The following is a 25,080-nucleotide window of genomic DNA, read 5'->3' on the forward strand; positions in this document are numbered from 1 at the left end:
ATGTATGTGATATATTTGGAAAATATATTTAACTTTGGAAATCTCAGAGAAGACAATCTAAGACAAATTCTAGCCTTTGCCAAGTAATGCAGTACAGCTCACCACTTAAATTGGAAAATTCATCATTGGACGGAGCTGGGAAAACTTTTTCATTCTAACGTAGTCTGTAAAATGTACTCAAACTCAACCTTGGTTTGAGATGAACCTGCGTCTAAAAATAGCTCTAAATTTTCTAAGTTTGTATTTTGAGTTTGAGCATAATTTGCTGAAATAAGACACATGGAATAAGAAGGTGGTATTTTTCCTCTGTCTAGTGTTCCCAATTTTGGCTGGATGTATTCCTGGACGTTTCCTTACATGACATAATCTTTAATTACAGATTAATCTTAAATTCCTGGAGACTCCAGGACAATCCTACCTCCCTCCCTGACTGGTTGCTCCTTCTCATGTGATGTGAAGAATAAGCCCAGCTAATCAGAATCCATTTTTTATTTGGTTCCTATGTGGTTCCATTCTAATTCTTTGATCCAACTTGGCAAAATTCAGTAGGTATCTGTCTCACTCAAGCAGGTTATAGCCAAATATGTCTGGAGGCTCTGACCTTGGCCACATTATTCCCCAATCTAAGTTCCCTCTAAACTGTGCGGCTGCACAGCTGCCTATTAAGCGCTGTGCAGACGCTCAGACCTGCAGTGGGTAGAGATGCCTCTGTCCAAGCCACAGACCTGCCCCAGCTCTGATCCAGCCCAGCCCTAAACCTGCTGCGGCTAGGGGACAGGCGCCCCCTCCCCCCCCAACCCAGCCCAGACCTGCAGCGGCCAAGGAAGAGGTGCTTCTCCCCTCCAGCCCAGGTGCTGCTGCAGGGAGAAAGAGCTGTGGGGGGAGTTCTCTCTCCTCATCATTTCCCCGGGGAGCCCCACTGCACCCCAAACTCACTTCATCCCCACTCCAGAGCCTGCACCCACAGCCAGAACTCTCATCCCCCCAACACCCCAACCCTCTGTCCCAGCCCTGAGCCCCCTCTCACACTCCAAACCACTCAGCCCCACCCCACCACATGAATTTTGTTATGTGCACCAATATGGAGGTGATGTGTCAGACATCACCTCTATATTGGTGCACATAACAAAATTCATTCCACACATGGCTGGGGAAAATTGAAGGGAACAGTGTCCCTAATCTGCAATTTTTCTACCATTTTGCAGGCTTACTTGGCAGGCTGCCTACATTAAAAAAGCTGCTTTCATATCCTGCCCATCTCTAGGATTCTCTTCTTTAGCAGCTGAGTCAGGAGTGGGACGCCAAGGCTTGAGACTCTCTCCTCTCCGTTCCCTGGCTCTTTGCTTATCCCATTCATTACCTTTGTCTCAGCCTTCTCCTCCATCTCCCTCTCTGAATATCTTTCTGCAGGGATGGAGCTGAGCTTGGTGGTCATGGCTGGAGAAGGGTATGGCATAATCTTAGCTCCCCTTGTGTTGCCAAGCAGCAGCTCCAGAGACATCTCTTTGGAGTAAAAAAACTAAGAGATTGGGGATTAGAGAGATGGAAAAGCTGAAAGAAAAGAGAGCAAGAGAGAGAGATGGAGAAACATGAAGGACCCAAAGACCCCAGAGGAGGGAGAAGAGCAGAAGATGCATGGAGAGATGGGGCTCTCACAGGCAAGAGAGATGAGTGTGGAGAGGGACAATGGAAGTTTGAGTGATGGGATGGAGGTGGAGATGTGAGCATCAAGGTAGGGGAGAGATGAGTCTGAGTTCCCGTAGAGAAGAAAGAAGAGGTAGCTGCCCCTGAAGGTGCTGGAGAGAGGGAATAAGCTAGTTTCCTGTAATACATTAGTGTACAAATTTTATGCAAATTAGATCTTGTGGTTTTTTTTAATTTTATTTTATTATTTCTAGCAAGACTGGCAGTATCCTAATATTCTTCTTTCATTCATTTCCCAGTTATTGGGAATTGCCTTATTATTTTATGTTTTGATTAATAATGAGGGCCTAATTCTATATGTGCAAACATGAGATCAGAGTTCTGTTGTTTCCATAAAGCTGAGATGTAATCTAATTTCTAGTTCTGATATGAGTGCTAAGACACTCATGATCCCATAGAATCCCAGTTTCACCAATGGATCACAATGAGATTCACCTGTGAAAAGTAAGGTTTTGTTCAGACATGACCCTTTTTGTAGATGAGGGATTGTGAACCCATGTAAATTGGGTGAAGTCCTTTCAAACCAAATCTGGAAAGGTTCGTGCATCTCTATTACTGTTATAAGAGTTGTAGTGAACTCATCAAGCTACAGACTGACCTATGCTAACAATCAGAGTTTGGAATTTATCTGGTATAGTATCTATAGTATAATTATCACTATAGTGTGATGAAGATGAGTGTACTAATCCTGATGAACTTTTATGTATTTTTAAAATTCCATTATAATTTAAAATGTTAAAGTAATGCATAAACTTTCATGTAATAATTGTATGCATTAGTTTTAATTAATGAATTGTTTAAATTTTAAACTAGAGATGGACCCATATTTGAATCCCAGGTCTGAGCATCTGTGAACTTTGCAGAAGTTTAGATCAGTTTCACTTTGTGATTCAACTTCATCTCTGCTTCAAACAGTCACAAAGTAACATTAAACAGTCACAAAGTAACATTAAATATAATAACTGACCAAAATCATTATACATTTATAGGATTAACTTTTCAGGTCAATAATCTTTCATCCTATAATTTGTAATATACTGAGCATAATTACTGTGTGTAGTCTTACTTAATATGCTGGAGTTTGCATGAAAAAGCGTAAGGTTTGATAAAGAAAATAGAGTGATATCAACCTAGTCTTTTATAACCTGATCACTTGCATGATTCTTTCTATGTGCTTTAAATCTAATAACTATTAATATTAAGATCTCCCGCTATTTAAACAGTGTAATTTTTTTGGTAAAGATTACACAATGAATGTACAAAATTCTCATTTCATTAACTTTTACCCAACAATCCTTTTGTTCAATCCTCTATCTGAACAGAACTGCTAAGATTTTGTGGTGTTCTGCTCCAGTGAACAGTGTTTCCTCTTAAACTTTAACCATTGACCCTCTCTCACCAAACTATTGACATCTGGTCATTATTTCTTTTACTGCTTTCCACCCCCTGTTGTCAGACGGACTGTTCTGTTGTCTAAAACACTTGATAGGTGGACAGGTTTATATAATCCGAGGTGAGTTCCTGTAGAGACTAATTGGATGTTGTCTTTTTCATGCAAAAGAAAACTTGCCAGCAGTAAAGCTGTCCACGGCTGTCCACCATGCTAGTTTCCAAAATGTACATTTATTATCTGTGGCACTCTTAAAAGCAGTGGTAGCACTTATCTCTGATTATGGATGATGGTATTTCAGAGTATCTAAAAAGTGAAAACATGCAATGAGCCTCTTTTTTACACAAGCTCTTATCTTTTAATAATCTTGTCATATATACAATAGGAATATAAAAGTAGATTTTTTTCAGACAATTGTATATTTCTTAAAATGAGTAACAACTTTATGAAATACAAATGCTGTATATGGTATGCAGGTGTTATGACAAACAAGAAAAAATACAGTTTTAAAAATAAAAGGCTTATCACTCAAATACTAAAAATCATGGTGTGTTAAAATGCATTTTACAGTATATATTTTAAACATTGCATCAGCATTTTGAAAGTACTTCCTAAAGCACTAGGCAAGCCACATCTTAAAGAACCATGTTAAATTGTGCAAAGATTATTTATTTTCTCTCAAAAATGCATTAAATGCAATCTTGCATGAAACTAGGAACTATAAAAGAGATTTAATCTGTTTTGGCTACATTTTGATCTTTAAATGTAAACAGAATCAAAAAGCCTTAAGTAAGAAACCACATCCATGCAGAGATTTTTTTTAAGCATTTCATTCTTAGCTGTTTTGATGTCATTGCTGCACACCAACATTCATTTTTCCTCTTCATTAGTTGTCTTCATTCCACTTTGTGTGTTCTTATTTTCTGAAAACTCAGTGATATGCTTTACAGTGTTGTGGCTAGTTGAAGCTTGCTAAGTGTTAATGCTGTTCAAGTCTGCTTTGTGTACAGATGTCGGGGGTGGTGGGGAAGAGAAGGATTATGAGGAATACCTTTAACTAAACTCATTAACTCAGTGAAAATACCAGCTATGTCATTAGCGCAATACAAATATTTTTGCTTACTTATCATCTTCTTCACATTATAACTATGTATGTCCAAACTGAGCTATGTTCAATCAACATGGTATACACCATATCCTTATGTAGTATGTTGTTATATATCTCATTAGCCAAAAGTCCTATCTAACACACAGCTAACATTCCAAAATGTCATTTATTTTGTAGATACATATGTTAAATTAACACTGCTGAATTCCATGGGTCAGGAGATGTCCAAGTGCAAGACATCCATCCGCCGAGGGCAGCCCAATCCAGTATACAAAGAAACCTTCATTTTTCAAGTGGCACTATTTCAGCTTTCAGATGTGACACTCATACTGTCTGTGTATAATAAACGCAGCATGAAACGAAAAGAGATGATAGGCTGGATTTCTCTAGGTCTCAACAGCTCGGGAGAAGAGGAGCTAAATCACTGGACTGAAATGAAGGAATCAAAAGGACAACAAATCTGCAGATGGCACTCATTACTAGAGTCTTAACAGGTAGCACCAAGGGTCAGTTGTGGTTCCAGGGTGTTCCATGTTTGACAAGACTGTCCCTTAGTCACCACCAGGAGATTTGTTATGGAAGTAACAAATTCAACATTCCACCTTAAAAATGCACAATGTGCGATGGAGCAGAACATTTGACACATTTTCTTCAATTCATTTGTCAGACACCTCACTAGTGTCAGATTAAACCTTTCTGTACACAGATGAGATAGCAATCGCTCCATCCCCTTGATGCATTCAATACTGTTTGGTTTGGGATTATTTTCTATTTAGCAATTCAAATATATTTTATGTAAAAATCCCCAAATTATTATAAAATTCTCCTATCATGTTGGGGTTTTTTAGTGCTCTTATATTTTTAGTTTCTGACCTGCCAACATCCTGATTAAGGGACACTGGCCTTTAATACAAGAAACAAATTATTAAACTGTGAAACAAGAAAACCAAACAACAACAAAAAATCACTACCACTTGGGAAGAAAGCTTAATATTGACTATATTGTTATTTTAGATTGATTTTGTTTTTTAGGCACTTAGTTGCATTAACTTCATTTCTGATGTGAAATTAGTCTGAAAAACTCTAGGACTCAGTAAAATCAGGTGAACTTTGACATAAATGTTTCTTCAATCTGTGACAGGAACAAGCTCCACATTGTGCTTGTGCTTCTGCCTAACCCAAAGAGACCAGATCACTGTTCTGGTCCCTTGCAAGTCTGTTTAGACAGGTTGTACTGTAAAACTATGTAACTTTCTGTTGAAAGCACTTCCTGTATTCATGTATTCCAATATAGGAAGCTCATAGAGCACGAGTTTACTAAAAATATCTTTTCATTAAACCAACTGATATGCATTTCTTTAAAATGTCAGTATTGTGAAGATTATGTTGAAAGGTCATAAAAGAAACAGTAGTAGTTAAACTGCTAAGGCAAAGGACCAATTCTATGACTTTGGGGAAAAGAAAGATATTTTTGTTTCCATGGCTGGTCATATGAATTACAGAGTTTCAAGAACCATAATTTCTAGTCTTGTTGCTGGAGGAGGAATACAGGGGATCTAGAAGAGAGTTATTTCCTCTCTGTTTTCCAGGTGGCAGAGAGAAATAGGGCTAACCCATGAGTTGTCAGGGCTTGCATGGAACATTGAACTCCCAAATGTATGGGTCTGTTTGCTCTGCATGTATTTAAGGCTGGCACGGTTGGCCTCATAGCAACGTCATGGTAAAAAAAAAAAAAGAAAAAAAAAGCTGTAGCATAATGGACAAATTTTCCCTTTGGATATATACCCACAACTTCCACCGACATCAGGGAAATATGTGTGTATGTGTAGCTGAGGTTTGGGCCTAAATACCGTAAGTACAGTAGAGTCTCACTAATTCACGCTGACCGACAGATCCAATTCAGATTACTAAATATTGTGGATGACTGAATAAGTAATGACACCGTTTTTTAAAAAAAGTCAGGATTCTCAAAACGGATTTTTTTATATATTACAATAATTTTCATTTCACCTTAATTGCTGCTCTACAGTATGTGAGCAAACATACTGCAGTTTATTTCTTATTTCGTAATGAAGTCCCCAGTGCAACATTCACTGAGAAGGAGAGTACGATTGCTGTATTATTTTTGGTGAGAATTACTGATGTTGTAGAGAATTTGGATAAAGAAAGAAACTCTTTCTTGTTACCTCTGAACAGTTCAAGCTTTGGGATACAAAGACAGTCAGGTACTGTGTGATTGCATACAGCAAGTGTATAATGTTAAAGATACGTCATGTGATTCTCAGATACTCACAATACTTAAATGATTTCATAACCCCTTTCCTAAGAAATCTCCAGTTACAGTTTTCAACTGACATTATTTTGTGCCTTTCATATCACACTAGTTGAAGCTGCTAATACAAACGAATGGTTGTATTTGCAGAACAGGGCCTTCAATTTTTATTGACTTAAGGATTTCTCAGAACATTGCCACAGAAATTTTCTTTCCTGTCTTGCATGTTGTTTTTTATGTAAGGCACAATAAACTTCATTTTGGTAATTCAAACATCCAAGAACTTTGATTAGCCAGAAACATTGTAAATAGCGGTACAGTATAAAGTGTTCTTTCAAGTTCTGTTTGTTGCTCAGTTTGTGAGGTGCAACATCAAACTCATAAATTTTTAAATAAAAATATGTTAATTTTATGTGCATAAGAAAAACCACCTCCATTTCCCCAGCTCATTTTGGTTTCACTTACAATAGACACACTTGTTATTTACTGAGTTACTACCAGGAAAAAAGTCATAAGTAACCAAGGGTCATAAACCACATATATTTGTGGATATTTTGAGGCAGTCTCCTAAGATCAAATATTGTCTGTCAAGGGTTGTCTCTTGTACAGGTTTCACTGTATAAAGTGATGTACAGTATTTCACAGTGACTACTGAACAAGGTAATTCCATTACAGAGCATGAGGGATATCTCAGGTCACCCACAGACTATATTACAAATTAAACTTGGTGAGTCTGTAACTTGGAAAAGGAACCCAAACTACACTAAATGATAGGAGCAATCAAATTCCTTTTGAAAAGTGAGATTGTTTAGGAATGACATTTTCATGTATTAACAATTCTGACATATAAGACATTAACATATTAATTTAGACACATCTTGAGTACGTCTAACGAGATTGTTTTTGTTAGATCATGATGCTTTTCCAACATTTTCATACATGATTTTCATAGAATTCAGATTCAACAAGTGTATCACAAAGTTAAAGGTCTTACTTATTTAGGCTCCTGCAATATAAATGTATATGAAGAGCTTAAAGGAATTTCTAATTTTACATGGACATCATATACAGGTAATAGAATGTGATCAAATGTTTTTGTCTTTCAAAACCAATCACATCATCATCTACTGAAATTCACGTGAGGATTTTTATAAATTAGCAGTAGAACAGGTAACTGCTATGTTCTTTATTCCTAGGTCAATGTTATGACTTGTGGTTTTGCGGGTTTTTTTGTTTTATTATTTGCTTAATGTGAATATACACTCTCATATTCTAAATCTGCCTTTAGATAAAGCTTTGTGCAAACCTTACCCCAGTAGCTGATGCACAGAGTCTTTTGTATGCATTCAGATAGAACAAACCTCAGTCAAGAAACAGACAATCCAAAGAACAAAAACACTGGTATGTAGTAAAAAGAAATCAGAACAGGGCCTTTGTGCTTGCCTCAAAATTGTGCATTATTCTATTTTCTCTTGACTTTTTCTGTTGTTCACCCTTCAGACCTCTGTTTTAAAGGTACAATCAGCACTTACAAGAATTTATCAAATGGTTAAATTATTTTTCTCCTGTATATCAGGATTATACAGAAATTACAATCCTTGTATTGATACTGGTTTTTGATACAACACAGCAATGATATTTTTTTACCCCTTGGATTGACATAAAATATGCAAAGTTTCTTTGAGAAACTACACTTAAAAGGGGTTTCTGTCTTTTCTGCAATATATATACCTATATATTTGAAGAAAGGATTAAAATCTTCCATACTATACATGGCTCTTTGCAAAAAGGATTACAAAAGTGAGAGAGAATGATTGGCTTCATACTTGAACTGCACAAAAGATTAAGGGCCAGATTATGACCTAACAGGCCAATACAAGAGAGTATGAAGTTCCCAGGTGCAATGTTACTCCCCTGCACTGGCCAGTAATATAGAAGTGCAGGAGAGAGGACAGCTTCCTGTGCAGGTGGGTGGGGAATGGACAGAGCCTTGGCTCCATTCCCTCGTTTGCCAGCCAGAACATCTGGAATCTCTGCTCTGGGTAGAGTGAATCTGTGCCAGATATAGGACTGGTGCAGATAACTTCGTCCTGAGCAAGAAGGGACATGGCATTCACAGTCACAGTCCCGGTCTGCTCCTGTGGCAGCACATCCACATGCTGCCCCTTGTGCTGGCCTTGTGGCAAAGCCACAATTCAGCCTTAAAGTAGGGTCCAGCTCCTTGGCTGACAGCAGCAGCTGAGGATTTGCTGGTATGCAAGAGCTATGGATTCAGCTACTTGACAAGTACAGCATCGTTTCTAAACATAATTAAAATCCTCGGAGCATATTAATAAAATGAAGTTTCAAAATAAGGAGATTACTTGAAATGAAAGCATACCCTTTTACTGGTGTCACAGGCTCTATTTATCAACTAAACAAGTTCACAGGCTATAGTGGAGTAGGCGAGAGTACCCAAACCACTGACTAGTTTTATTGCAGATACTGTAGAAGACAGTTTTTCAGCACTCTAGAGACTTTCATCCATAAACGATTGCAATCATTCCTATTGGCTACAATAGTGCCTGTTTTTATTATTTTCCCACCCAACATTGTTTGGGTGGTTTCTTTTTTCCCCTATTTGTGTTTCTGTATTAGTCAGTGCATTCTCTGTCCTCACTAAGCGGCCTGGTTCTGTGAGATGGTAGGCACCCTCAACTTCTGTTGTCCTCAGCCACTTGACTTTGAGAGTGAGACACTCAGCACCTCTTATCACAAGGCACTGAAGTGGAGTGCAAAATAAGGCAATTAATAGTCCTGGGGGAATTCTGCGTCACTGTGCAATGCAGAATTTTGCAGAAATTAATGTTGTGCATGCAGAATTTTCTTTGCCCCTGCAGAAATGGGCTGCAGAAATATTAGCTGCCACTAGGGGCCACAAGACCAGGCAGAGCCCAGCTCACAAATAGAAGACAAGGCCTCAGAGAAGGGGGAGGGAACTGGAGGGTTTCCAGCAGTTGCAGTTCCCAGCACAGCCTGAAGGAAAGAGATGGCAGTGCACAGGAAACTCCATGCAAGTGCAGGACCCTGCATCAGGCTGTTTCTCCCTCTGGATCCCTGGGCTTTAAGAGGGTAGGGTCTGTGAGTGTCTGGGCTGGGGGCCTGCAGCTGACCTCTGGGGGCGAGGGTGTGTGAGTTATTGGGGGGTAGCTGCGGCTGGGAGGAAGGGGATATGAGTATCTGGGCTGGGTAGGCCATGGCTGGGCTTTGGGGGGACAGGGGTGTGAGTGTCTGGCCCCCTGACTGGGCTCTGGGGGAGGGAAAGGGGGCAGAGAAGCAGGAACTGGGAATTGTCATAGGGATTTCTTTAACTCAATATTCCTGGGGGGGAATTTTGTGTGTCTGTATTGTGACAGACATATTTCCTGACAGGTATTTTGAAATAAATTACCAAAATAATTGAAACTGATATGATTATATAGTGTTATTTTGACAAATAAAATTTGCAGAATAAAATTGTGTGCAGAATTTTTAAATGTTTGGGGCAGAATTCCCCCAGGAGTAAGTAAAGCAGACTATCTTCTCTCCTTATGTTGAATTTTCAGTAACAGCTAGGTATTTATATACTTTAAGGGTTCTATTCTATTGCAATGCATGCCTAACTTTTATTAATGTTAATGAGAGGAACTCACAGACATTAACGGGAGAATAGACCCAACCCCAAAAGAGTAAATAGGATCAGCAGATCACAGCACTGATATAGCATGGTACCTGTAACACAACCAAATGTGATTTCAATTAGGAATGGAGGTAAAAGTCAATTATCAGGAGATAGTTTGAGTCTCAAATTTAAGTATTTAAATAATTTCTCTCTCTCCTCTTTGGTTCTATTTGTTCCAACTTGTGGATTCTTTCTTTCACTTTAGCATTAATTTAACATTTAATAAAAATGGTCCACACATATTTTGATTGTTTTAACTGTAGCTTTCAGAAAAGTACAGCGCTAAAGTAAACTGCCCCAGGAATGTACTATACCTTGTAATCTCTTAAATCTGTTATCAGGTTTTGTAACATACTGTAAGTTGATGTTTTGTTTTGTTGGTATTTTTTATGGGGAAGATCCAGTGAAGCATTTGCTTCTCACTGAATGAATGCCTGAAAAAATGATGTCAGCAAAGAATGTGAGAATTAAAAATAAATTTGATAGCGTTAAACAGCCTTTTGTTCTATGGGTCAAATTCTGCTCTCGGAGGTAGATCTTGTCCCTGGACCCCAAAGCAATCCTGTGTTGATGTGCAGTGGGGCCAGGATTTGTGGGGCCCACACCACATAAAAGGCACACTTTGCTCTATGGGTTCCAACACATGCTATTTAAGGGATGTGGGAGGGCCACAGGTCATGGGCTTGCTGCGGTGTTTACCGCTGGCTGTTGCCTCCTCTTGAATGGTGGGGATTACTGCAACCTTACAGCCTTACTGCTACCCCTCTGTACCCTAGGAGCTGGAATTCTTCCCTCCCATAGGCCCTGTAGAACCTCCTCAGGCTCAGCTACTTGATTTAGATCTAGGTTACAGCCTTGTAAATATGGACTTCAGTGAAGTTACTTCTTATTTAAAATGATGCGACTGAGCGCAGAATTTGGCCCTATATAAATATTGTGTCTGAGTCCCTCCATGGACAGTGCTAGCTTCTGTAAGTGCAACCCAGACCATGATTCCTAGGGAGCTCCAGCCGTCAACTAAAGCTGCCCACCCGTGGCAGAAACCTGTTGGAGGGAGAATGGCAGCAGTACTATCACCTGCCCTCCAACAAGGGTGAGTCGCTCCTGGGTGCAGTGCAGATGTAATTTGTACCTCCCCTTTCCTCTTGTGTCCATGGAGATGAATCTGGCCCACTGTATCCAGTTAATTGTAGTAGTGTGCTTTCGAAAATCCTACATCCTTCCATTATATACCTAGAGTGGATTGATTTATAACTTCTGATTGATTTCCAAAATATAAACTTGTAAGAATCTGCCAAATGAGCTAGAAACATTAGTGTGGCATTGAGATACAGGGAAATTTCTAAGACTTGCACGGTACAGTCAGGAGCTGAACTTTGAGCAAGTTTTGATAGTCAGTTTTGATATGGTTCATTATGATATTTTAAGAAAAATTCTAAAGCAGTTTGAATGTTTTAAGAAATGGTAAAAAAAAATAAATAAAAAGCAACACTCTTTTATTACAATACAGCTAGTTTGCTGTCCTTTCCAGTAAACCACAAGGTTCATTAATGCTTGGAACTGTTTCATTTGTTACAACTGTTTTTAATGTAATTTTCCTGACAAAGTATAATTAGGGAAATCTTTTATTTACTTTTTCCCTCTCTTTGCTTGTTTGAAGGAGAAGCTTTTCCCTATACAGTATATATACTTTCTTACAGAGCTTTCTTATCTATTTTTATAAAAATTGATCTAACAATGTCAAGTTAAATGCTCTATGAGCAAAGCTACATCTCTGTTAAACAATCTAAAGTGCTGTACTAATAATTAAGGGCCTGAACCTACTGCCCTTACTCAGGGTCTGATTCTGCCACACTCCTTCATGTTGAGTAGAACCTTACTGCACAAGTAGTTCCACAGGTTTCAGCGAGACCACTCACAGAGCAAGGTACATGAGTAACAATGGCAGAACTGAGCCCTCAATGAGCAGTCCTATTGATTTCAGTGGGACTTCTCCCACATATAAGAGATGCAGGGTCTGCCCCGTAGTTATGGTTATAGATTATAGTTCCCTTCATCTTAAATGATATCAAACTTGTTTGCTGGTGACTATAAACTAATAACTAACCTTCTTAGTAAATTCAAATACTGTACTGAATTGTGCTGTTAGCCAGGTTATTAAAATGTGTTTATTCCACATTGTAATTCATTCTTTCATTAAAATATATAAAAATATGGGCTTGTGAAGCAGTATTTGTATGGAGAGATCGCACGTCCACCAAATTTTATATGAGTGTATTAAATATATAGTACGTAGCGTTTTATTCACATACTTTTATACTGCCTGTATGCCACTGACACACTTGATGCCTTGCTTCTTTTGTATAAAATTTATCTGTAGAGAAACTGATGTTATCATTTATAAACAATGTCACTGTTATTTGAGCAATGTCTTAGCCAGATTATTATTATTATAGTACAGAAGGTTTTAAATGGCAGGTCAGTTTAACATAGTACATTTTCTTGGGAGGTTAAAAGTTGGAAGTTCCCTTCTCAGCTGCATCCCAAGAAACTTCTTCATATGACTGTACTTAACAGACTCTTGTGTCTGATGTTAGTCAGGTGGTGTTGACCAAAGAACCAGCCCTGTTTTTAATTCATTGGACAAATAACTTTGGGGCTTGCTACCATAGAGTTACTGAAGTGACAATATGGATCTCATTGAACTAATATAAAATTGACATATGTAAATGTGATTCACTGCTGGGAATAGAAGATATCTTTTTTCTGACTGGTTGTACATTATTGTGTCAGTAGCAAAACAGTTGATTTGTATCTGTATGTGTGTGTTAATCAAATGTGCCCACAAAGCAAACAAAAATACAAATAAACAGTGCAGACATATTTAACCTTATTTTACCCATTTAATGCCTATGTCAAGAATGTACAACTTCCAGAAGCCTGGTAATTTCAAGCCTATTCCTGTCTGAAGCCCTGATAGCAGCATAATGTATCTGTATATCTACACTGCCCTTACCAAGACAAATACGTATCATACTAAAAGTACATGTGGTTAATATTCATAATATAACAAAACCTCCAACCATTATGTTTCCATTTTAAATTATTTTCATTAGATGATTAGTCTATAAAGGTACAGGGTTTTCCTATTCCATTTACTTCTATAATTGCAAATTGTTTGCACACCCTTAGCAAAGACTTATCACAACAAAAGCAGTTTAAGAGAACATACCATACTTTCCAAGTCTTATTCAGCACATGAAAAAGAATTTTAAATATCAGACTATAAAAATACCAGAAATTAAAATCAGTACATTCTGATCAAGTCACTGATAGCCTTTCAACCCATAATTCCATGAATTAACCAGAAGCCTTCCTGATTAACTTTTTTGAAGTGAAACATCAATGCCCAATCAGTGGTTTGGGTTTTTTCCCCCTTCCTAAAAAGGGCTATCTTTTTTGTTGACATTAGAAATGGAAACATAAAGAACTCTTCATCCTTATGCTTTGATCTCCAACTAGAAACAAGGACCCTTAACTGATGCCTGAAACAGAATTTGCTCTTTATTATCAAACTTTCTTGCCCATCTTTTCCTTTGTTATATTTTAGGTCAAATAAACAGAAATTTACATTCTCTGTAATTAACATTCTATATTCTGACAGTAACAGGATTAAAAAATGAGTGACTCCTTTTTCAACTACTCACATGATTTATTAGATATTTAGGACTTTGAAAGAGAGATTGTCTAGATGACTCATTTTCTCATGGCATTTCAGCTGGATGTAGACAAAAATGGAGTTCTAGCAGTGAATGTGCAGCTCTGCATATTATGTATCAAATTGTGGGGCGTTAGCAATATTTTATGTTAGAGAAGGATTTATAATTAAATGTCACACTGTATCACAGTATCTCAAATTGAGTGTTGTCAGAAATTTGTTGTTTTGTTTTCCTTTCCCTATCATTAGCTAGCTAAAAACTACTTTAAAACTTGATACTAGCTTACGTTAACCCTTAAACGTCTCCAATGTACATAAAAAGTTACTGTTGTCAAGTTGTCTTTTTATAAAAAGCAGTAGCACTTCCAGCATGTCTGTTGCTGTTAAAATAGACATTTCCTGGTTTCAGAAAAAGGGTTTACGGAAAATTTCCATCATGTATTTGTAGGTATACCGGTGCCCATACACACATACAACTAAAACTCATCAATGAACTATATATTATGGAACCGTTCACAGCTAATGTATATACGACAGCTTTAAGACTGTTATTTACATGCTTGAGACTGTGTAACTAAGGATTTATAAATTTTGTCTACCTTCTCTCTCTCTTTGTGTTTCTATTGATGACTAAGTAAACCATTTTTGCTAAGTTCTGGGTTTGCGTGGGTATCCTTTGTTAATTAAAAAGCAATTTTCCATTGAAGGAGTCCAACCTTTTACATTTGAACCTTAATAGTTGGAAAATATTTGAAAGAAAGAAAAATCAATTGCAGTAGCTAGTTGTTTCTTTTACTTTGGAATTTGGGTCTTGTTCAAATATAACGAACTCCACTATTTAGCAAATAGTAATAGCAGGTTGACAGTTCTATGGAGTTTGAATTTCAGGGAAAAGATGAGATCTTAATTTCCTGAAGCTAAATCTGGACACAACACACTCCCTTTTGTGCTATTTCTGAGCTTTTTAAAGAGTTTCCTCAGTTACTTTTGCAGCTCTCATAGGCACTGCCTGTGTCTTGAATCTTCTAACTACAGAATTTTCAAAGCATTTTGGTACCATATATCCTCCAAATGCAAATAAAGGGACATTCAGGTGACTATTTTGATTGGCCTCTGAAAAAGGCTCCTATAGCATTTTGTAGACCTCATCTAGGCTTCCGTGAATTTATTCTATCTGCAGATTTTGCAGAAGAGCTGTATGCTTAAGTTATATGAAGTTTTTAAAAGAGAGTTCAATAACCTCAGATAGTTGGAGTTTGACTTAAACATTTTACTGAAGGTTACACTTTCAATAACACAGCACTGTCTAGTGATTTTATTATGCACATTAAAACAAAACTTCTGGAGCCATCATGGTATCTCTGCTTTCAAAAGTGTGGGAGTACATACTTTTTATTCATGGGGTTTTACCAAAACGACATACATGCAAACAATAAAACAAAACAATTGACTAGTTAAAACGCTTAAAATGAAACAAAACCATAATTTTCTCCACCCAAAAGATTGGAAAACTTATAGGGAGTCCTTTCGTTCTCTCCAGTGCTGCCAGTGGAAGTGGCAAAATCCTGGCAGCTTGGGCCAGGAGAGAGTGCAGAAGAGGGAGTGCATCTTTGCTGTATCATTCCTCATTTCCCAAACCCCCATAATCATCTCAGCCCACAGGACTTCTGCAAGTATGTTGATGTTGATCTTGTCAGTGTTAATGCTGAAATTTTCCAAAACTAGTGTGAGTGCAAGTGGCCTGTTACTCCACATGGAGTTTGGTGCAAGTTTTGGGACAAGGAGCTTTTCGGAACGAATATGCGTCATGCCCAAGTCCTCTGCACAACATAACCATCAGAAATGCAATGCCTTTGCCTGAGAAGGCAAATGTAAATGCTTCCCCCCGGCAAATGAGGATGAGGAGGGCTTAGGAGCAAGAAGTGATTATAGAACCAAGTGGTGGTGGTGGACCTTGGAAAGCAGACCAGCAGCCAGTGGGGGCACGTAGCTCTGGGCCATCATAGAGGATGATAGCCGGCAATGTTGCAGGTGAGTAGTGTATGAAGAACTAGTAGTAGAAAAAAGTATTACAAATACTAAACATACAGTAAGTAACGTGTTTTTTTATTAGCTCACACAGCTGGTGTATCAACCAATTTTCACAGCTGGCAGGGGGATAATGTGCTCAGTAGGACATGCGCATGGAATGGGATTGTGCATTGGTTATTGGCTCCCTTGCTTTTTGGCATATGGAAAGAAAAGGACAGATGGTTCAAATTGCAGCATCTCTCTCTCACACCTCCAGACGTCTACTATAAGAACAAAATATTATTATTGTTATTGTATTTATTAATAAAAGTTTGGCCTTGTATTCCTAATTGAACATAACCTGTGATAAAAGATCTATGACAATGTGATCATTTGACCCACTATATTCCGGTAAGTTAAGTATTAAGAGAAAAGAAAAATTAAGACACTCTGAAAATATGTAAGGTGGAGAATTGGAAAAGTTTCATGATGCAGTGAATAAAAAATGTAGTATGATATCTCTTGGTTTACATGCGTTCACTTTAAATATCTACATACTGCCATGATTGATGATCATGAATAGGGTGTGTATTGTCCTCCATGGACCACGTTCTGTCCTCAGTGACATCTGGTGCATTCTCCTATGGTCAGTGGGATTACATGGATGTAATAGAGCAGAATTGCATGGTACGGGTTGTGATCATTGAGTACCTCCACGTACAGTACTAGCGATAGCTATACACAGATCTTATCAGACACAACTTCTGATATACAGTACTTACAGATATATATTCTATTTGGCAAAACATTCAACTGTCACACAGTTTTATTCATGTGATGGATTCCAAGTTAATTTTTAAAAATCTTTTTAAAATAATTAATTACTTGGCTCCAGATACTCTGGCGAATAAGGGCTATTTAGTATTTTCTTGCTGTCCAAATTTGTAGCATACTCTTTTCCCTCTAGTGTTTGGGTTTTACACTCCACCGGTGCAGTTCTACCTCAATGCATGTCACTTGATGTATATAATAGATTTAATTTTACTTGTAAATGTATACCTCTCCTTCCCAAAAAATAATAAAGGAGCTGCTACATTTTCTTGCCTAATTATTTTGTATAGATAGTTTTCAACATGGTAGCCCTAAAAACAAATTTATTTTTGGATCAGCATAAAAAATATTAGTGCTGGAAGGATATAAATGAGACTAAAAAAGATTTGTGGATGAAATCAAATATCAGCTAAGATCATATTATAAATAAACTGACTATTAGATAAATTATTTATTAAAACAAGACCTTAAAAGAGTTATGTGTTGTGAATATAGTTTACAATGGTTTGTTTTCCACTTAATTAGAAGCTTTACATTTCATCTTATTAATAATGAAAATCCTCTTGTCAAAGTGGGTAAGATCATAGTGACACTAATATGTACATTTTAAAGGCAGGAGTGAATCTTGCCTTCTAAATCATTTCATTACAATATGGAAAGGGCCATATTCTGCTCTCAGTTTCGACAGTGTAAATCCAGAGTAGTTCCTAACACAGCCTAGGGTCAATATGCCTTCTGCCTATTTGGGAGTGACCACTTCTAGAGCTGTAATAGTTCACTCTCTATGGCCCATTCAGTCCTCATCCTCTGCAGTGAATACAACCACGTCAAGAATTTGGAGGCTAGACAGGTTTATGTAGCATCTTATTTCAATCATTCAGGAACTCAACTGCACTTCGCAGAAGTAAAGCCAAAGTTTACTATGAAAACCGGAACAAGCAGCATGATGGCTTGCTAGCTAATATGGACTGGAATTTGTAAAAGCTGCATCTATCCTTTCAAATGGTTTGAAGATGCTAATCTAGTTCCTGCAGGAATACTGAGGTAACTTGTAATACAATATGATGTGAGCATGGTGTGGGCTATCAGTTTGAGCATGGAAATGAGACTAGGAGCCCCTCAATTCGAATGCCAGCTCTGACACTGACTGGCTCTCAGGTAGATAGTTTGCTTTGGCCTTGCTTCTGCTCCCATTGACGAAAATGGGGAATTTTGGCAATGAGAACAGACTGGTTGCCCTAAATTCCCTGCCTCGGTGTATTTATTTGTAAAACAGAAATAATTACACTTGCTTTCCTGTCTCAAAGGTTAATAACAAGAGAGTCTGTGAAGCGTTTACACATGAAAGCTAATGTATAAGTGCTATTATATAAAAAAGTAGCATATATCCTGCATTTACTTATACACAAGAAGACACAATATAAGTAAGGTTAATTTCCACCATGTTAAATAGATCAGTATAAGATCTCTCAGTAATCCTCAGTATAATCAAGAATCAAATAAAATTACTGTATGATTCCTACCATATTAATTTGGACAAGTTTTTACCTTGAAACCTTCTGCCTGTAAGGAATCCATGTAGCCCTTTATGGAAAGGTCCTATAAAAACAGGGATACAAACAACACATGTAATTAGGTTTGGCAGAAATTGCTCTTAATTACCTATAGAAAGATATTCTTTCTATAGTTGTTTGTAGTGTTGTTGTAGCCATGTCAGTCCCGGGATATTAAACCAGAGATCGGCAACCTTCGGCATGCAGTCTGCCAGGGTAAGCGCCCTAGCGGGTCAGGCCAGATTGTTTACCTGCCACGTCCGCAGGTTTGGCCGATCATGGCTCCCACTGGCTGCGGTTCACTGCTCCAGGCCAATGGGGGCTGTGGGAAATGGCGCAGGCCGAGGAATGTGCTGGCTGCAGCTTCTCGCAGACCCCATTGTCCTGGAATGGCGAACCATGGCCAGTGGGAGCTGCAATCAGCCGAACCTGTGGATGTGGCAGGTAAACAAACTGGCCTGGCCCGCCAGGGGGCTTACCCTGGTGGGCTGTGTGCCAAAGGTTGCCGATCCCTGTATTAGACCAACAAATGGGTGAGGTAATATGTTTTATGGGACCAATTTCTGTTGGTGAGAGACACAAGCTTTTGATCTTATACAAAGCTGCTCTTCAGATCTGGGAAGGTATTCAGAGTCTCACAACTAAACACCAGATGGAATAGATTGTTTGGCATAAGGAATTAACATGTTGTAAGAGACCATTGCAGGTGAAGTGAGCAGTTAATGCCTCTGCGGTTACAGGACAAGAGAGGGTTAGTGGGTTATAAATTGTTGCAATGAGCCATGAATTCATAGGTGCTGACTACATGAGTCTCCGGGGCTGAAGCACCCACACGGAAAAAAAATGGTGGGTGCTCAGCACCCATGGACAGCCCCTCTATCAACTCCTCCCCCTCCCCCTAGTACCTCCTGCTGATCAGCTTCCCTACCTCCCAGCACCTCCTGCCCACTGCGGATCAGCTGTTTTGCAGTGTGCAGGAGGCACAGCGGGCAGAGGGGGAGGAGCAAGGGCAGAGCACACTTGAGATAAGGGGCAGGAAGAGGTGGGGTGGTGTGGGAGCTTGGGGGTAGGGGTAGAGTGAGGGTCGCACACTCCCCAGGAAAGAACACAGTCAGTGCCTGTGCATGAATCCAATGTCTCTGTTCAGTCCATGATTTTTAGTGTCTAACAAAGTCAGGCATTTAAGCTCCCAGGCTCATCTTTTGAAGGTGCTATTCAGGTTTTCTTTGAGGATGAGGACTGAGAGGTCAGATATTAAATGATTGTTGTGTGACAAGTGTTCACCCACAGGTGATCTGGTGTTTTTGTCTTTTATCATTTTCTGTCTGAATTCATTGAGAATGTGGTGATTGTCTGATTCACCCACCTAGTTGTTATTGAGGCGTTTATTGGGTCTCTGGATGAAGTACACTACGTGTTGTGATAGGTGTGTATAGGACCCATGGATCTTGAAAGGCATGTTGGGGGAGGGGTATTGAACATCGAAGGAGTGGAGCTGTTTTTGCAGATTTTGCATCTGTTGTTATGGCAGGGCCTGGTACTTTTCCCAGACCTGAAGAAGAGCTCTATGTAAGCTAGAAAACTTGATTCTTTTACCAGCAAAAGTTATTCTCACCTACCTTGTCATTCTTTCTATAGGCTTTTGTCTCAGATGTCTACAGCTAGGATAGAAGTCTCTACTCAGTTTTATGCATTGCTGCAAAGAGTGTATACAATGATTAATATTTTTATTAAATTCTGTGTGACTTCCCTATGAATGAGTCTTCCAACCCTTAAACATTAAAAATAAAAATTGCTGATTATTTTCATGGGGCTAGATCAGGCAGAATCAATTATTTTTTGTAAAGGTCCAAATTGCTTGGTCAAAGTCCAGACTCCAGAGAAACTAATAAAAAAACTGCCAGTGATAATAAATAAATAAAAAGATTTCGGGGTCTGTTGAAAAGCACCTGGCAGTCTGGATTGGCCCACGGTCTGCCTATGGACTACCCCAGGCGCGAGTGTTCTGTGAGAATTGTTTCACAGAAGGGCTCTCTGCACAGAGCACCCCCCCTTTTCTGCGCTTGGATCCCAGGGAGGGTCCTTTGGGTGTTGTGGGGGTAATACAGCATAGAGTGGAAGCTCCAGTGGAGCTGCACTACCGGGAAGCAAGAGGCGATAGGGGAACTTTGACACTAATTTGAGGGCAGAAGCTTCCTGATGATCCCCTGAGATCCAAAGATGCTAGAGCCCAAACCCTCTCATCTCTCATAGAGGTTTTCTCCCCTGCCTCCTTCCAAGTGTTTTCTGCAGGATGGGGTGATCTGGCCTGAGGCAAAGCCTTTTGCTGCCAAAAATATTTTAAGGAATGATTTTTCTCTTGGTCTATATCCTATCCTGTCTAATTATGCATAATATTCCACTGTAAGTTTTCTCTGAGGGTAGACATGCTGCATAAGATCTATTACAACAAAAATGTATACGCTTAAACTGTTCATTGTCATTCTAGGTAATCCAAATTAAATGTAATTTGCAAATGCAGCAATCAAAAGAACAAAAGCTGTAAAATGATGCAATGAAATTTACAAAGCATATATCCAGGAACACAGCATGACATTTACGGAGGGCATAAAGAGTAGAAGTGATACAGTACATAAATATTATACAGACTTTTTTAAAACCTCAGTTTAAAATGTCATGAAGGTCTGTATCTGCATCTCCTTCACTTAACACCTGCCTATACTACTGTTTGTTATGGATTTCTGAGCAAGACCACGAGTAGAGTCTCCACTGGCTACTCTGCTAGGTACAATGCACCCTTTAATAATAAACAAAATGCTTTCATTTTTATATTGCCTTTCATCATCACTGAGGATCGCTAAGCATTTTCCAAATATTAATTAACCCTCAAAACACCCCGGGAAGTAGGTAATGAATATACAAAGATCATTTCACCCACCCCGAAAATGCAGCCAGTTCTACTTTGGACCATAGAAGCTTCTTAATAGTATACAGCAGTTCTGCATAACAGTTTGGGGGAAGAAGTGATGACACATATCACATCAACTGAAATTTCAGGGGGAATGTAGATTGGTAAATGGAGTTGGAATTTGGTCAGAGCATTGGTGTTAACACAATCTACTCTTTTAAAACATGCCAGGTGATCTTTAATGAACACAAGCAACCAAGATCTTAGGATTACATCTTGTTCACAAGATGGCCAGTGTTCCTTCTCATCATTGTGCTGGAGCACTGATTCCAGGCTGGCTGAAAGACAAGTGCCACCTACTGAGTCCCCAGTGTCACTTTCTGCAGCACCAACGTAGACGTGGATTGGCCTCTAGGAGGAGTAGCTGAGGCCTGTACTTTAATAATAACCCTCTTACCAATATTGAGGAATAGCTGCTTAGCAACTTAATAGGTCAGACACATGAATGGTTAATTTGCTTCCTTTGTAGCCTGGAAACCCTGTTTGTTCCCAGAATGATTTCATATCAGGCTGTTGCCCAGACAGAGTATATCTCAGGGAGGATCTCACTAGCCTTGTTACTTCCCTTCTGGGAGGAATGATGTTGTTTCCATGTCCATAAAGTTCCTCTCTCCAAAGACTGTCTATATATTTGAGATTATTACTTCCAAGTTTGGAGAGCATGTGACTGAAGAAAGAGATCTTGCCAGCATAAAATGGAACAGAGCTGATCTTTTTGTGTCCCACTGGTACTGGAATTGTCTTTCTTGTGGTTTAAAGGATTCTGGCAAGCTATCTGAACCCAGAATGTAAATTATATTTTATTTTATTTTTATGTAAACACCACCTACAGTACAAGATAACCATACTAATGGAAACAAAAGCCTTCCTAAAAGTATCAGACTTCAAAATGTGTATGATCTTGTATTTTAAAAAGGGGTTTTAATAATTTAATGATGACAACTTTTCATTTGTGTTTAAACCTTCCTTTGTAGAACTTGCAACTGAAGCACTGTGCTAGTTCCTGAGATCCAGAAAGACTACAGAGTGAAACTGACTTGATCGTTTTCATTGTCTAAAATGAGTGAAGTGCAAAAAGTAAATAAATTCAAATGAAATTTTTTTAAATGAGTTTTATTAATCTAAGTTAGTAGAATAACAGGGGTCAGGAATTGATCGCTTGATCAATTCCCGATTTTTAACCCGACAATGAGCCAGTAAAACAAAAAATATACACACACAAGGGACTGATTCTCAGTTATGCTTAGGGCCCTTTACACCACTCTGGTGGTGTAAAGAGCCTTAATGATTTAAGATCCAACCTATGCATCACTATGTTTTTTATTCTGCGTGATGATGATGAATAATCATGTTTATTATAGGATTGCATCAGGGCCACCAAAGAATGGGGCTCCCTTGTTCTGTTACCTGCACAAAATTATCTATTTGCACACCCTAGGGGCACCCACCTTTACCCAGTTCCTATGGCTCAGGCAAAACCCTGTTAATTTAGGCATCCACCCTCCCCCTTCTGTGGGCTCAGGGCGTAACTTTACACTCTGCGGGTTCACGGGGTCTTTTACCAATGAAAGAGTCTTACATAGTAATATCCTACTTAACTTCTATTTATCAACAATTACCCACCCCCAAATGTATACACTAAACATACAATGCTCACCACTCCCAACAAGAGGGATGAACTTTTCTTGATGGCCTGTCAGGATCAGGTTATCTGAGGGACTCCAGTTTCTGCACAGTGTCATTGGCAGAATGTTGAGGTCTGGCACCTCTGATCTTGGGGCTGTGTTCTGGAGTTGGTTCCCAAGACCTTGAGTCCTGCTTAGCTATACTGTAACCCAGTGGTCCCCAACCTTTTCCAGGTGGCGGGCGCCAGACGACGAGTCACCAAGGACCGTGGTTGGCGGCCAAGCATCCGCTGAAATGCCGCCAAGAAGCGGCAATGTCACGAGGCATCGCTGCCAAAATGTTGCCAAAGTAGCGTCATCAAGAGGCGTCGCTGCCAAAAATCAGTGGCATTTCGGAGGTGACACCACTTTTTGGTGGCATTTTGGGAGCAACGCCTCTTGATGACATTGCTTTTTGGCAGCATTTTGGTGGATGCTTGTCCGCCGGCCAGTACGCAGGTGCACATAGATGCCCCGGCAGGCACCATTGCTCCTTCAGGCACCGCATTGGGGACCACTGCTGTAACCAATCATTTTACTAAAATTTTACTAACCAATTCCAACATATTGTAACAAAATCCTCTAACCAATCCTACCCCACCACCTTAATTAATTTACACCTAGCACAATTAATTATGTAACAGACAGAAACAATCAACCAACCAGATCAAGCCCATACAGACAAACAATAGAGGAGTGGGCCCCATAAAGACAAAACAATAAAGAAAAGGGGATTTTACAGCCACAGCTATTGATAAGTGATTGCTTGTCAGACAGAATGCTATCAAACTACATTTCCTTTAACCACTGTAAAATTGGTTTCTCTACCCAGGGGTGGCAGTTTTGTAGAAATTTTGGTGATGTCCAGACCCCTCCCCCCCCACACCTGCCTAAGGCTCTGAAATGGAGTTTGGATGGGAGAGGGGGTCTGGGGTGCAGGCTCTGGAATGTAATTTGGGTAAAGACTCTGGGCTAGGGCAGGGGATTGGGCTGCAGGAGAGGATGTGGGGTGCGCACTCTGAGAGTGAGTTTGGGTGCAGAAGGGGTGAGAGGTCAGGTTCTGGGAGGGAGTTTGGGTGGGGGAGGGGGTCTATGGTGCAGGCTCTGGGGGGGAGTTTAGGTGTAGGTGCTGGAATGGGGGTGCAGGCTCTGGGAGGGAGTTTGGGAATGGGAGGAGGTGCGGCGGGAGGGGGTGCAGGCTCTGGAAGGGAGTTTGTGTGCTAGGTGCAGACTCTAGGCTGAGGCAGTGGGTGGGAGTGGGGGGTGCACGCTCTGGGGGGAGTTTGGGTGCAGGCGGTGGGGTGGGGGTGCAGGCTCTGGGAGGGAGTTTGGAGGTGCAGAGGGAGGGGGTGCAGGCCTTGGGAAGGAGTTTGTGTGCTGGAGGCAGGCTCTGGGCTGGGGCAGGGGGTGGGGTGCAGGAGAGGATGTGGGGTGCGCACTCTGGGAGTGAGTTTGGGAGCAAAAGTGGGTGTGAAGGGAGAGATAGGGGTGCAAGAGGGGGTTTGGGGGCAGGGGGTGCAGGCTCTGGGATGGGGCAGGTGTGGGAGTGGAAGAAGTGGTGAGGGGTGCAAGCTCTGGGAGGCAGTTTGGAGGTGAGAGGCGGTGCTTGGGGGGTGCAGGAGGAAATTTTGGGGCCAGAGGGTGTGGCGGGGGAGGGGTGTGGGTTCAGGCTGTAGGGTTTGGTGCTTACCTGGATCATCCCCTCCAGCAGCGGCTCCTAGGCAGGGCAGGCTGAGGGGGTCTCCATACACTGCTGTCCCTAGGCACTACCCCTGCAGCTTTCCATTGGCCGCAGGGATATTTGGGTGGAGGCAGTGCACAGCAGCAGAGCACCCCCTGGCCTGGAAGGACATGCCAGCAGCCATGTGGAAGGAGTGTGCAGGAAACTGCTCAGTTCTGCTGCACTTCCATGGCAGCGGGAGCCCCCTGGCTGTTTTAAATCACCCGGGGGCAGCAGGCAGAGCCGGGGGATGCACGGGGGGGGGGGTGCACAGAGAGAGGGGGCAGGTAGGAAACTTTGCTGGAGCGGGGCCCCCAAGCCAGGAATATTCCTAGTGCCTGGGCACCATGGGCTCATAGAACTCGCTGCCCATGTGGCTATCTGGTGATGGTGGGTACTATTAGGACCTGATTACCTTCTGAACAGCCCAATATTACATTGT

The 25,080-nt window shown here is 40.2% G+C and overlaps 1 protein-coding gene across 3 annotated transcripts in view; it reads left to right on the forward strand.

The window, feature by feature from the left end:
* The window catches only part of SYT14 (synaptotagmin 14), a 199,455-nt gene extending 192,143 nt beyond the window's left edge, over nucleotides 1-7,312 (forward strand). For 2 of the 3 annotated variants that reach the window (XM_050951825.1, XM_050951824.1), the window contains one exon: nucleotides 4,380-7,312. In XM_050951825.1, the coding sequence (XP_050807782.1) occupies nucleotides 4,380-4,693 (314 nt within the window). In that variant the 3' untranslated portion in view covers nucleotides 4,694-7,312. Of the gene's footprint in view, nucleotides 1-3,160; nucleotides 3,218-4,379 lie in introns of all 3 variants that reach the window. The other variant, XM_050951827.1, reaches the window with a different exon arrangement.
* Nucleotides 7,313-25,080: the final 17,768 nt, after the last annotated feature.

The sequence above is a fragment of the Gopherus flavomarginatus genome, chromosome 4 (genome assembly GCF_025201925.1).
Source record: "Gopherus flavomarginatus isolate rGopFla2 chromosome 4, rGopFla2.mat.asm, whole genome shotgun sequence".
NCBI lineage: Eukaryota > Metazoa > Chordata > Testudines > Testudinidae > Gopherus > Gopherus flavomarginatus.